The sequence below is a fragment of the Fundulus heteroclitus genome, chromosome 13 (assembly GCF_011125445.2).
Source record: "Fundulus heteroclitus isolate FHET01 chromosome 13, MU-UCD_Fhet_4.1, whole genome shotgun sequence".
Classification (NCBI taxonomy): domain Eukaryota; kingdom Metazoa; phylum Chordata; class Actinopteri; order Cyprinodontiformes; family Fundulidae; genus Fundulus; species Fundulus heteroclitus.
In genome coordinates, this window is record NC_046373.1 from 4,833,078 (window position 1) to 4,848,351 (window position 15,274).

Sequence of the window (15,274 nt, forward strand, 5' to 3'; positions counted from 1 at the left end):
TAGAGCTAATTATGTTCGTCTATATGGGATCACAAGACAGACGCCAGCTAACTGGAACCACCTTCAGATCTCCAGCCAAACTTATTATTTACCCCGAGCCTGCCACGCACGCCGGCACACTCACCCTTCTTCTTGAAGACAGACAGCAGAGAGTGGATGCTCTTCCTTAAGTAGACAACCATGCCTAAACCAGCGCCATAGCACACGCAAGATCCAAATATGGTGGTCAATCAAAGCGTTCCAACAAGTTTAAAGGTCAATTCAGGGAGAAGATCCAGATGTTGTGACTTCTTGTTTCTAGAAAGAAACAAGGGGGGGGGAAAAAAATCTCCTGACTGCAGCTTGGCTCCTGTTTACCAGAGATGCTTCTGCAGAGTGTCTTGAGAGAGACAAGTGCACAATGAGATCAGCTCCCAGCCAAAGCTGCCCGTCCCAGCTGCCTTATCCTCTGGCTCTGATACCCTGCTTCCCTCCCCTCCCCCTCTCGTGGTTAGGTTTCGCCTCTCTCTATCGCACTCCCCTCTCTATTGTCAAATGATCACCCCCCCTCCTCAGCCCTGCCCGTCCCATCTTCTCCATCCACTCCTGCTCAAAACGCCTGTCAAAGTTTGCATTTGGGCAGGGCGGCCGCCCCCACTTTTCAAACTCTAGACAGCCACGTGTGGGGCTGTGTGTATACAAACACCCACCACCACCCACAGAAAGTTTAACCCATCTCATATGGATGAGTTCGATTGAACTGAGCTTAGAAATAGAAAAAAAATAAACAAATTTGTGTCTGTAGTATTTCTAATTCAATTTCAGAGAGTAAAATGATCTGGATTTATACGATAATAGAGGATATAATTAAGAGTTGTCAAGTCCAGTTTGTCTTCCTAATGGAGGCCTTCAGCAAAGTGCATCTGTCTGACTCCGCGTCTCATTATGTAACGGACCATAGGGGCTTCCTTTTACAGCAGAGGTTGTGTCCTCAGTGAAAAAACTGAACAACTCTTAACTATGCTGGGTGTTTTCACCTCTTCAGCACCACTTTCTCCGTGGCTCTCTTTCCTCTGCTATTGTTTCTGTCAATCTGACATCCTTCACGACCTCCTCTCTGCCCCCTATGCAGCCTTATCGCTGTCATAGGTCCGGTTTGAGTTATAAATAGCCGCCGCAGCCTCGGTTCCCCATCTGTAATGATGCTGTCTGGGGATGAGCTTCCGTACAGCTGCTAATATTCCCTCACTAACTCCAGAAAATACAGCTCCTTGCAAAATGAATCGCACCTCTTTTTCCACTTCTTGTCACGTTACAATCTCAAACTTCAATAATTTTTATCAGGATTTTATGTGAGAGACCAACACAAAATAGCCCAATTATTGTGAAGGACTATAGTGAATAGTTTTTAAAATGTCTTACATATATTATCTAAAAAGTAAGCCTTTGTATGCAGCTCTCTTTACTCTGATACCCCCTTATGAAAGACTGGTGTAACCAACTGCCCCAAAAAGCCACCTAATTAGCAGACAGACCACCTTTGTGAAGTTTAATCCCATCACAAATCCAGCTGTTCTGTAAAGGCCTCACAGCTCAGATGAGTCCAAAATAAAACATTTTGGCCTATATGTAACCTGCTATGTGTAGCAAAAAACTAACACATGCACATCCACACATTAAAGCTTGGCAATGGCAGCATCATGCTGTGGCAATGCTCTAAATACAGAACAATCCTCGAAGAAAATCTGTTGGAGGCAGTTCACCGTCCAGCAGAACAATAACACTAAACATACAGTCAGAGGTGATCAACTCATCGTCATGTGTTAGAATGGCTTAGTCCCAAATTAAACTAAGAGTCATTAGTAATACTTGACAACTGGTAAATCTGGTACCCGAAAAACCTTGAGGCTGTAACAGCAATATTAGGTCAGAACACAAATCCATGCCATTATTTTCCCTCAACTTCACAAGTATGCACTAGGCACTGTCCATACGAAGATGGGCATGACTGTAGCCGACAAACTTTTTCGTCGGATGGGTGTACCATCCGACGAAAAAGCTCCCAAGAGGTTTAAAAATGTCCCCTGTGGTGGTCATTACTGAACCTCCCAATCTTTTTTGTGTCCTGTCTGGCAATGTGCCACTAAGAATTGCTGTCTTACTGGCAAAAAGAGCCCAAAAGATTTTACTTTCACAAGTGGAGCATTACTGCTTTTGCCATGGTGCTTCGCCTGGTTTATACATGCAAAAAGCTTTATTAGATTTTATGCTGGGACTATTTCGTGTTCAGTGAACACAAACGGGAAGGTAAAAGACACGTGGATTTTAAACTAACACATTTGTCTCCTCTATTGCGTCTGTGTTGACCATTGTCGTCCAACCACACATAGACTTTTCTCTTTTCTCTCTCCCGCGTTTGTTGTTGTTCTTCTTTTTCTTCTTCCGTCTTAATTCTGTGGCAGCGTTGGCGCGCCACTCACTGGTGTGGCATAGGTATTACAGCGCCTTATACGGCTCCTCTGGCTCGATGCGATTTCATCTTTACAGTGAAATCTTTCCGTGCTGTTCCAGTTTGGTCTATCGCAAGAAATGTGACAAAGATTAATACAGACTTTATTGTTATCCAACTGCACATTCACAATGTACTTTTGAGCGAAATTAGGTTGCAAGGCTCTGAGTAAAAACAGAAGACAAAAGAATGTCAGGAAACCAAAAAAGATATTTTATATGCACAGAAAAGTTATTTGTCAGGCAATCTGAATAGTACTGGTACTTTTTAGCAACAGGATGTATTGCAACAATGGCTGGACCATATGATGGTAAAAAGACATTTTATACATACAGAAAGTTGAAAGGGGTATGGATTCTGTTCCAAGGAAATTAAATAAATACAACACTGAAGATAAAAATATGAATAAGGGCTACATTTTATGCAGAAAAACAATGGCCTCCTGAATGTTTCTCAGGAGGAGAGGCTAGCCCTTTGATCCACTTGCCCTCTGAATAGATGTGTATTCACAATTAAGTGTCACGGCAGGGGGCTACAGCTGGGCAGCACCAGCTGGAAGACAGGACCCTCATCCATTTACCAGACTCCAGGCCCTGGGACATGGCAGGGATGCGTTGCTTCCCTCCTCTCCTCCTTCAGGATGGCCGCGTTCGACCGGGGAACCGTGCCAGAGGATTAACTCCGTCTCTAGCTTCACCTGTCCATCTATTTACCCGCTCCTTCACAACTGACATTTGTTTTTGTCTGGCTTTTTTCCCCCTACATCCTGATTCATTCTGCAATGGTCCTCCATACAACATTATGGAGCATAGGGAGCATTTTTTCCCACTGTGATGTGGATCTGTGGGGTCCAAACCCTCCTTTTCTTCAAAATGGAATCCCCTTCCCTACCCTGTCCATCAAGCTTCACTTCTTGTTCAAGTGTTTTTTGGCCAAACCGCAGTTACCCCCTGTTGTTTACCAAGACCCCTTGTATCAATATTCATAAGAGGCCCTAACGAGACACCATCTGCTCCTGGGGAGAGGGCAGAGGGGAGAGAGGGGAGCCACATGCCTTTGATTCACTGCACAAAACCCACCATTCCCCTGCACGAGCTACCAAAACCACATTACAACAGAGGGAGGCTTACTATTGGTACTATTGGAATATATCCTTACAACCTCGCAGCACAGTTAAACGAGTCAGTGTGGATTTTTCAGGAGTAACTAGAAGCCCTCTCTGCGAAGAAAGAACCAAATCAAAACTATAAATCACTGCTGCTTGGCTGATAGAGTTGTTAGCAGGTCAAACAGTGTGTATGAGAACAATTAAAGTTCAAACACTTAAATGCACATGCTCCATAAAATGGACATTAAAAGCCCAATTCAAAGCTCAGTTACGTCAACATTTCAAATAAATGACAAGTACCAGCCTTAGCCTTCTACTTTAGTGATTTCCATCTCCCGTTGAAAATTCCAGCCAGGTACGTCCGTCATCTGATAAGAAACTAAATTTAAACCGCTAGTGGAATGTTAACTTTTTTACATGTGAGAAGAAAATGTCAGAAAACTATTTGCCACATTTTTATTTTTAGTTCATCCAGGCCGATTTTCTTGTTAAGAAGTAAACCAAAGAACAGCGTGTCATGAGATCATTGCAGTGGTAAAGTTTTTGGACTCTAATGTTTTGTTCTCCCAAATTTAGTCCGGACGAGTCTACATTCTGAACATGCTTGCATGCACAATATTGTACTTCCAGTTACATGGTATTGTCATTGTAAATATGCACAAAATTGCTTTGTTTAGTAACAAATAGAGCAAAAACTAAGTCTAAGACAGAAATTAAATGAAAATAGAAATTTGTAAAGTCATTGTACATATTTAGGCACCTTTAAATACTAGGATATTTGAAATACAATTCTGGTGCACTCTGAAAAGGAGCCATTGTTGTTTTTTTTAACAAGATAATGATCCAAAACTTGTCAAGCTAAAGAGAAGAAAGCATAAAGGGCCCAAGACTCAGATCCAAAGCAGGGTTATATATATTTACTGGGGCAAATGTCCTGCAACTTTGAGTCATGTGCCTGGCCCACGTCACCTGAAATAAGTGCTAAACTATCTCATGAGCATATAGTTAGGTTTTTAAAATTCCTCTAACAATTTAGGTATTGGACCCCGTTGGACCAGAGGCAGATCTAAACTTTGCAGGATACCGTCCATCGAGGACTGATGTTTGACACCCACAATCTAGTGAGATTGTGCAAAGAGGAAAGGTCAGCGTGCCCTACCTCTGTATACCCTAGCTTTATGAAACGCTATCGGACAGTGGTTCTCAAATCAGGTCCACAACACCCAGTGTCCTGCATATTTGAGACATGTCCCTTCTCCAGCACACTAGGAGATTGCACTATCTCCTCGGCATGCTATCCAGTGGTGCAGAAGCCTCTAAATCACCCGGTCCTTTAAGTCAGGTGTATGTCAGCAAGGAAACACCTAAAACATGCAGAACAGTGAGTCTAGAGGAACAGCACTTTGAACAAAGTACAGTAGGGAGTACCACTGCCGTTGTGCCTCTGTTGATTTTATAAAAAACAAACAAAGCAAAAACACTGTAAAAGTATGATTTTTTTATGGTACAAATTGAGAAAAGGGTACTTCAGGATTAACATTTTGTTGGGATTTAGGTTGCTTTGGACTGTTCCGGACTTTTCTTGAATCTGCCACTCTGTCACCAGTCAATTACTCTAGATCAGCTGCACCTGCTGCCACTAATTGGTCAACTGTTTCTTAAAGCTGGTTGAGCACAAAGGAACTGATAGAACCAGGGCACACCATACCTGACTAGACGAGAAGAGAGGAGAAGAGAAAAGAAGAGTAAAGAAGAGAAAAGAAGAAATGCCCTGGCAGGGATGAGTTGGCTGAAGCAGGTATAAGTAGACAGGTGCACAGGTGAGCCAAGTTGACCAATCAGAATCAGAATCAGACATACTTTAATAATCTCAGAGGGAAATTGCTGTTTCAGTACCATCACCATTATATTACAATCACTGCGCAACAGATCATATTATACCCCCTAAACCTCACAAAAAGGAAATTTGTTGTCATGGCCCCTTTAAGACTGTTTAGTAGCAGGGTGGCACAGTGAGGCGATTGGTAGCGCTTTGCCTTGAAGTAAGAGGGTCCTGAGTCTGAATCCCAATCTGGGGTCTTTCAGTAGTTTGCACGTTCTCCCCGTGCATGTGTGGGTTCTCTCACAATGACTGTTGGGGTGACAGGGTGCACCCCGGCCTGTCTTTCGCCCATTGACCGCTGGAGATAGGCACCAGACTTCTGCAACTCTGCAAAGATAAGCTGGTCTAGACAAGGGATGGATGGATTTACACATTTTATCAGGGATTTATATGCCTGGCACTGTCTCTCAATAGACCAGTGGATATGGACAAAGGACAGACAATGTCAGTGTCAATTTCAATCATTATCATTGTATTCACTCTATTATAGTATGTCATATATGACATATTATAAGGAAAGCTCCCATTGCAGGCACTTGTGACAACTGTTGCACTTTTGTTCACGCACTTGAGTCTTATAGACCGAGCAAAGAAAATACTGACTTATGTCTTTTAATCCCCACTTTGCCGTCCATTTCTATCGCAATTTTGTAGTTCAAGTAAAATGTTAAATAAGTGGAGCTCATTTCATAGGGACTGATTGCTTCAGTGTGTTTTTTTTTTCTTAACATAGCTAATAGCATCATGAGGGCTCATTTATTTCTAATTTCAAAGAAATTCCACATTAACGCCACATAAGTAACTTTTAGAGTTTGTATTTTCATGGGTGAACTGCTCTGCCAGATAACCAAGAATAGAAAGCAGTTGATGATCCCTGCGATAGCGATATGTATCAAAACACACGGCGTGGCTACACAAATGAACAATATCCAGGGCAAGCCTTTAAAAACAACAACATAATTAACAGTTAACAGCTCTTCAAAGCTTATGTTATTCTATCTGACAAAATGGAATTTTTTTTTTTAAATTAAGTCAACCATCATAGTTAATTCACATAAAAACTAATTCTCCCAGTGCTGCCAGAGCAGAAGATGCCCTGCCTTTCAGACACCAGTTAACACAGGCTGCTGTGCGTCGGTCCTTTAACGTGACCGTGTCGTTTCACGCTCCGCCACAGAACGCTGAATCAGCTCGGACTACGCTTAAACCACCAGCGTGAGACTGCAAAAGCAGCAGGACGGTTGATGAGGCTGTTTACCGTGGATCCATACGGCCGGTTTGTGTCGATGACGAACAGAGAGCTGCCAAATGTGAAATATGACTCCCAAAGGGCTGACCAAGCCTGAGCTTGACGTAACCCCCCCCCCCCCCCCCCCCCCCCCCCCCCCCCTCCACACACACACACACACTGAAAAATATAATTTCTATAATTTAGTTCATGTTGAGTCCTCGGCCCACCCTCACATTTGGATTTTGGAGACTAACAAAGGCTAGAACAAACAAGGGGGTGCATATGCTGCCTTTGTGATTGACTTGATGGGAGACTCAAATTATGATTCAGGCCACTTTATCATGGAAAGACAGAGTGCTCTCACTTTCTGCCCTGCTACAGCTATTTTCAGGTACAGGGTTAAATAGATGTTGCTGGTAGAAATAAATTTGACATGAAGATTGAGCTTTCATTTTTACTTAGGTTGTGCAGCTCATAGACGGGCAATTAGGGGATGTTGACCATTGTGGATTTCCGGATGGTTGCCTTCTACTTCACGAAAGGCGATCCGTTTTTAGTCTCATTTCATGACTCAGATACTAAACGTTGAGGGAAAAAATGCAAAAACCTCGGGTGGTTCTGGTCCTTGATCCGTTTCAACATCTAAACTCTCCAAGCCGATCAAACCTAAACTTGATAATTCTCCACTTTCGTATAACACAGATTGAGATGATAACATTCTGTTTGTGATAACACCAAAACAGAGTGGTTTTTTTTAAGCGCTTACTTTGGCATTAAACCAAACCCAAACCTGGATCAGACAAAACATATACAACACATATCTAAACATGAACTAAATAATTCTACTCTGATTGCAGATTCTTCAAACATGGTTTGGAATATGTGAGGCCTTTACACTATTTATGAAATGTATTTTTTTTATCTGTTAAAATCTCATCTTTTGTCCTTCTTTGGAAGTCAATATTGGACATAGCCTCTACTTGTAAACTGGATACACCGTACATATTTAGCTTCAGTGTTTGGATTTTATTAAAGGCAGAATAATGCGAGTTTACGTTCAATGTTTAGGGAATAATGCAGGTAGATACAATCTCAACATTAGGTTTCCGCTTGTTTTGCAAACTATAATTTTGCGCAACGAGACTCTGTCTAAATGTCTGTATCGGCTGAGGTCAGTTAGAACTGATCAAATAAAACCTGACAGCGAAGTGAGTGAATGTAATTGATCTTTTAATATCATGCATTTTGTACATCTGTTCCTGCTCGACCGATCGTTTTCCATTCTTTCCTTCTTTATCTTGCCCTCTCTGTGCCCCGCCCAGTGGAAATCAGAAATTCAGGTGCTTCATGCGTGGTGCTGGTTAGTGTAGGCAGTGATTTATTTGCTGTCCCCCAGGTTCCCTTTCCTTTCCTCACCTTGTTTCGATCTCACTGCTTGCTCTCTTTTCTCTTTCTCACCCTCTCTATGATCCCTTAGTACAACTTTTAGGGTGTTTTATGCTCCCTCTTTGGCCATTAACTAAGTGATGAATTGGTTTAATCTAAATACTCAGATTTCTTTAGGAGCGGGTTCTCCTTACAGGCAACATTTTCATAGAGCTAAATTCTACCTGATTTGCTGAAAAAGAGGAGAGCCTAGTTTTTTTTTCCCCTCCTTCTCTTTGGTTAATACTAAACCTGTCAGTGTAGGAGAGCTCATAACTCAGCTCCACAACAGCCACTGAATACAAATCAGGGGTGCAACCGTGAACTGAGTAATGACACCCCCGTGTGTGTGTGTGTGTGTGTGTGTGTGTGGGTGTGTGTGTGTGTGTGTGTGTGTGTGTGTGTGTGTGTGTGTGTGTGTGTGTGTGTGTGATTGGAGGTTTATTGCTGGTCACATTTTAACCCTCTCGTCCTTCAGTTCTGGCAGCCTCAGAATAAAATAAGGCAGCTGGAAGAGACTTAAAGCCACTATTAAAGTTGGGTTGCTCTGAAATTTAATGAGGAATTATTTATCATGAAAGGATTAAGTAGTAGTTTCTATGGCTTTCAGAGCTACAGGACCCCCCCCCCCCCCCCCCCCCCCCCCCCCCCCCATCAGCCTCTACTGCTGTTGATGTTGTCAAGTAGTCGAGTACTTTGTTGACTTTTCTTTAGAAAGCATGCGACTTTTTAAGACCGATGTCTGACAGTCAGGGAAAAAAACCTATTTATGCAGAGGAAATAAAACTAATTTAGATTTTGAATCTCTTTAATAAGAATGTGCTGCATGAGAGACAGCAGAGCAGGTGAAAGTTAAGGTCCATTATTTTACCTATATTGCCAGACCTAATCAAGGAAGCACTCAGGTTCTGTGTGTTTCCTCCTTAACTGAGTTATAAAAAAACCCCAACAATAAACAAAGCAAAAACAAAAGACAAGCCCTTATGCAACAAATGACAAACTTCTTAGTCTTTAAGGTGTGTATGATATCTCTAAAGTCAATTCTTGCAGGGAGATTTTTCAAACTTGATATTTCGAAAGATTTTGACACAGCAGGTTTGCTTTTTATTTCACAGTTATGTGCCACTTCCTGTTGGTCAATTAGATAAAACCTCAGGAAACTCTATCCCCACTTTTAACAGACAAGGTCACCTTGATTGTGTAGCGTGGGCTCGTGAGTCGTGACGAACCTCATTTTGTTGTAATTTCCAAGTTTCACCCGAGAAAGCAACCAGAATTGCTTTCTGAAATCATTATTCTACTTAGTCCAAATGTACAGTGAAACTAAAACTAAACACACTGAAACTAAACAAGTGGTGAAGCCTTTTCGGTGCATCTTTAAGAATATCACATTCTTTTGCTGTTATCGAGAAGCAGACCACCTTTAGTGTAAACTAATACAAATCAACAAGCTTTGTTTCCTGCAAAGCTGCGTCTTGTTTTTCACTCTACACAGAAGAAACAAATCATCTGGAGCCTTTCATCCTGACTTGAATCAGACTCAATCCTACGCGGAGGTGACTGGTTGCACCGCAGGTCCTCCTGTGAGGGTGCAAAAACCCAGAGCTAAACTTAGCTCCAGCAGCACCCGCTGCGCATAAAAATAGTAAGTGTCACTCTTTTTTTTAATTATCCCTCCCTGGCTCTCGCCTTCGTTTGCTTTCTCTCTCAACCTTATCAGGGGATTTTGGGGAATTTTCCGGGGGAAGCATGAGCTGCGCTTACCGCTTGTCATCCCAACTAAAAAGCTTTTTCAGAGTAAAACCGAAAGCTCTGCAAACACAGATACTGGCAACGATGACTCAGAGCAGAGGCACAGTTCACCCTGTGTTTATTGCCACAGTCTACCAACCCCAAAACAAGATAATCAATCTATTTTGCAGCTAAGTGCTGCGTGGGAGTGAGTGCAGGAGTCCCCAGGGTGACCCTGGAAAATTAGGGAATATTAGTGATGCAATATTCTCCAGAAGAAGCCGCCCTGAGAGAGAACAGACAGCAGATTGTTCACTGGTGACGCAGGGACTGATGGCAATCGATGCAACATTTGATAAAACTGAAATCTTGGCAGAAATCATGGACGATAACGCTTATTAGATCAGTTTTGGACAAGGAACATCCATCTTTCGAAGGGGATATACATTAGTCATAAACAGGCGCTACAGGTTATTTAAGGCATTGTGTTCCCTGATGATGGGGTAGGATTAATGAGTTAATGAGAGGCCTTAAACTTCCATAAAGATTAATCTTTGACAAAGGCAGGAGAAGCCCAGGAAGTCAATATCTTCTTGTGGAAATAAGACCCCCTCTCGGTAAAGTCCAACATTTCCAGGGAAACGTTTTAAATGTAGCAAGTACAAGGCATTTAAAATTCTGCATTCACAGTCTTCTAATTATGTTTGCAATATAGAAGTCAAAATCAAGATTATCTGATGCACCTGTGAGCCGTTTCCCTTGTCAGCTCCATAAAGCTCATCTCCTTCACCTGATCATCTGCCTGTATGTACCGGACTTCAGCAGACAGACAGCTGCCACACTGTTTCAAAGCCTGGTGTTAGTAGATGTCCAGCGGTACTGATTTCTGGACACGACCTGGAATGATGCCACGAGATCCCATCGGATCTGTCTGCCAGTCTCTGCCTGACTGTGTTTGACCCCCGCCTGTCCGTTGGATCTGATTCAAGCCTCTGCCATCCCGCCTGTTATCGGCTCCGTCACAGCCGGCCTGCTCTAAGCATCAACCGGCTCCAGCTTGCTCCTGCAGAGGGTTCTAATCAAACTTTTCAGCGCTACACCGTGTCTGGCTGAATATCAGGTTTTCTGTATATGTGCGTAATAGAAACAGAAATAGTTAGCAAATATGAACAGAAATGTTTGCCATTTTATTAAAAAGTAACAGAAATACATAGCTCATTGGCAAAACGTAACACAAATAGCACTTCAGCAAATATTAACAGAAATAGTTAACTTTTTTATCAGAAACTATCATAAATGAATAGCTCAGTTGCAAAAAGTAACAAATATCTTATTAAAGGTGTAGTGGATGACCTTTTTTCGGCTTTGAGTCACGGGGGTGTCACCTTAAGTTTTGGTTGTCCCACACGCCAATCATTGAGTGACATGCTTACACCTTCCTTCTTTCCTCTTGCTGCCATGCGCATTTCTAGTGTTTATTTATCCGGTTAGCTTCGGTTTCAGCCATTTATTGTAGGCTGAAACCGAATACTTTGAAAATAGCTGAGAACCGCAAGACGCGAACTGTCTTAAAAGTTTCTGAGAAGAAGAAAAAGGCCTCTGTAGAAAGAAATAAGACCAGAGTGGATTTGGAATATTCTTTCACATGATCCTCCTGAGCAGAGGGAGAGCAGGTTGGCTGGTCTTGCGTATTCGCAGTTATTCAAAAAGCGTGTTTCTTACCTACTTTTTTTTGGAAAGATCTTCTACTACACTATTAAGAAAAAGTATCCGAAGCTCCCACTGCCACAGCGTTGATAGGTCTTAATAAAACTGAAACGCAGGAAACGCAAATACACCTTGTAACTTACGTGTGGAGAGTCACTAGAAAGGTCCACAGAAAGGTAGAAATCCAACAAGTTTCCAACCAGCAGCAGCAGCAGCTTATTGGTCTTAAAACATCTGCTGATCTAAAGGGACTGGGGTTGTTCATGTTTGTGCCTGAGAATATTGATAGTTTAAAACCCTAAAGCGTTGCTTTAAATTACTTATTTGCTCTCTCTTTAGTCACAGACGACTGCAAGGAAATGTTGAAGATTAAAATTTTTCTGGAGTTAAATGTAACAAAGTGTGAGCTTTATAAACAATTTGAAATAAATCCTAGTAAATTGTTAAAGATTTTAAATCAACTAACTTGAAATGCTTGGCACTCATCCTCTGCAAAATCTAAACGTCCCCAGTAAATGAGGAAGTACTGCCTACTGGGGCATTTTTTCTAAGATACATTTTTGTTTTCATCCTGACCAACAGAAATATAGCATGGTAAAATGGCCCTAACAAAAATTATTTGCTTATCTGCAAAGCAAAAATTAACAGAAATACTTTTGCAAAATGTTACAAAATCCCACCAAAAGGGGCCTGAAAACTCCCCGGTAAAGTTGAGAGTTCTGTGCTGCAGCTCATCTGTTTTTCATTTTATAATACAAACTGTATCCACAGCTTTGAAAATACAGCTTCAAACCATGAAAATACTCTCCCTGCTTCTACCCTCTCTCACGAACAACACTTCAGCTTCTTCATGGGAAAATCCAACATTTACTAGCGGTGGCCTTAAATTTAGATACATTCCAACCCTCATGGTACTTTGTTGCAACCAGAGCAAGCTCAGGCTTGGAAACTGATGAAGCAATAACTAATTGGACAAAAATCCTAAATGTTAACCTTGGAAGCTCTGGAGAAAGCACATATTTTGCACAAGAACTCTAAAAAAAATCCAACATATATATATATATATATATATATATATATATATATATATATATATATATATATATATATATATATATATATATATAAACTTTACAACGCTCGATTACATAACGAATGTTTTGAATAAAATGTACCCTAAGTTTTGTCTTATGTGTGTCAAAGTCCATCAAACAGAATTTTTCTGGTGTGGGAAAGACTCTCTCTTAGTAGGACGCATATTTGAAATGCTTTTATTTCACAGTAGAAAAAAAATTTGCCATGTTTAGCAGCTGCTCAAATTCCCGACCTCCTTAACCTTTTCTAAATGACAAAAACGACACAAATTCCAAGCGACACAGTCTGCTGCATCTCATGACGAGGATGGGTGTTAAAAACCTCTCTTGTATCCCAATTTATGAATGAAGGGAGAACAAAGTTAAAGTAGAGCAAATGTACACAGCGGGATCACCCAAAAATATGTGTGTATATTTAAGACTCTGGTTCAAATTGTTTTGTCACTGGTGTTGGCCATTGTGAAGTAACCTGTGAAGAAATAAAAAGCCCAGCATCAGCTGTGTGTTATGGATCTAGTGAGCCCGACGTGTTGTGTGTTGTCTGAATCCCACCAGCGCACACATTAGACCTGAACAGGCTGAGTCTGTTTTCAATGTTCACACTACAACACACACGTATGTGTTGTAGTGCGGCCGTGGTGGTAGTGACGGCAGTGTCAGTGCAACAATATGCGTGTGTCTGCCAGAGACAGAAGAACAAGTTTTCCCGTGTCAGCTTGATTGGCCACTAGACAGCAGCTCCCTCTGCGAACTGTGAGACTTCAGTAATGCTGCTGGAGACGAATTCCTCCGCCCCATTCTTCTACACTGAAATCCCAACACGCACAGCAAACAGAGTAAGCCGCCCGTTTGTAAACAAGTCTGAGGGATTTTGACAGGATCAGTCGCCCTACGATCGTAAATCCGTGTGAAAAGGTGACATTTGAGTAGACCTGCCACCAGATGCCAAAATAGAAAAAAAAAAAGAAAATTTAGGGTTGGTACAGACAGAAAAGTCTGGTTTGAGTAATGTCTTTCCATTGAATACAAGGTTACTTTGCACCAGGAAAATTATTGAAATATATTTACTTGAAAGGAAAGTTGGTGGTCTTTGACTGTCAAAGAAATATCAGATTTTAGGCTCTTAATAGTTAATATACTTTGCATTCAGAAGCCCTGAAAAGCAAGTGAGATCTTTTTATTTTCTAAGAAAAGCTGTTCTTAGACCTAAAAATAAAGCAGGACTAAAATGTGTGTAGTATTGGTGGAGGGGGGGGGGGGGATAAAAAAAATCTAATTAATTCAATGCATTTTACCAAGTAGCAAGATTTATTATGAATATTATGCAGAGTTTTTCAATTAAGTACATTTTGATTGATGACTCAGTGTATGTTTTGATAGTACTTTTTGAGCCTAAATATAATCCTGCAAGTGGCGCAATGGGCAGATATAAGCAGACGTGGCGCCATCTACCGGCAGTACTGCAGAACTATTAGAAAGCCAGATGGCGACTAATAATTCACTAATAATTAATGCCGGCCGAGTCTGACCCCTCTGCAATGCCTCGTGGTAAAGCTGCAGCTCGCTGTGATTAAAGACCAATGGTTATTAATTAAATAAACCAATCTAAAGCAACTCTAAGAGCCCCATATCAGAACATCACGTAGAAAGAAAACTCCTGTTCATAAATGGAAACAGGGACACAGCATCAAGGTAAGAACCGGTCAATCAATCAATCTATTTATAATGTTGTTGCTTCTGCGTCAGTGAACACCAACGTTCATTCTGTATTCCCAGCCCCTTTCCAGCCTTTTCCCTCCTGGCATAACTATTTTTTTTTTTTTTTTTGCATATTTTTAAAAACTGGATCTTGGAACTTTTTTCATTTTTTCCACACTACGCTGGGAGATGCTAATAGCCGTTAGCCGCTTCCTTGTTATCCCGTGCTGCACATGTGCAGTGTCGTTGCTATTCTAAATATACACGAAGGGCTTTGTTTACTAACAAATTGAGCAAAAACAAAGCATAAAAGACCAAAATAACGACTAATATGCCAGCAGGACGTGATAATCTTTCAGAAAAACTTTGTATGCAACTAGAGTGAGTCACTGACCTACACATTTAATAAATTTCAAATAACAAGGCTTTGTACCTTTAAACTGCAAAGCTGCATCATATTCTGTTTAACTCCAAAGCAAGAATGATGACTGCTAAGGTAGCACAGAAACATATCTACAATCTGAGCAGCAACATTCAATCCAAAGATAAAAGTCAGACAAACTAAAACCACATCACATATTCATAAATATTCCCTTACATTAAAACTAAAGCAGCATTGATGCATGTGTTTAACTTAGCCGGATAGCTTAAACTTTGTCAATTTTTCACCTTAGGGATTCTTTTAGCTAGCCTCTGTGAAGACATTATCAGTAACAGTTTCACTTGCTGTAATAATCTGTCGCATCACAGTGAGTTTGTAGGAAACCGCTCAGCAGCTAAAGGCTATTGTATGTCTATGTTGTCACAATAGACATACGGTAAGCAATCATTTACGGAGATCAGTAACTTTATATGAATTTTCCTTGTTGCCTAAACAGGTAAAAAAAATTAATCAGTGCTAGGTCGTTGT

General features: G+C 41.2%; 1 protein-coding gene across 3 annotated transcripts in view; it reads right to left on the reverse strand.

Annotated features, from left to right (window-relative positions):
• kiaa1522 (KIAA1522 ortholog) overlaps nt 1-15,274 on the reverse strand; it is a 69,441-nt gene that overhangs the window by 11,848 nt on the left and 42,319 nt on the right. Inside the window, exon 1 of one of the 3 annotated variants that reach the window (XM_012851382.3) lies at nt 125-434. The exons of the other annotated variants lie outside the window; for them this stretch is intronic. Within the exon in view, the coding sequence (XP_012706836.2) occupies nt 125-182 (58 nt within the window). The 5' untranslated portion in view covers nt 183-434. Of the gene's footprint in view, nt 1-124; nt 435-15,274 lie in introns of those variants that run through there. 3 annotated transcript variants of the gene reach the window in all.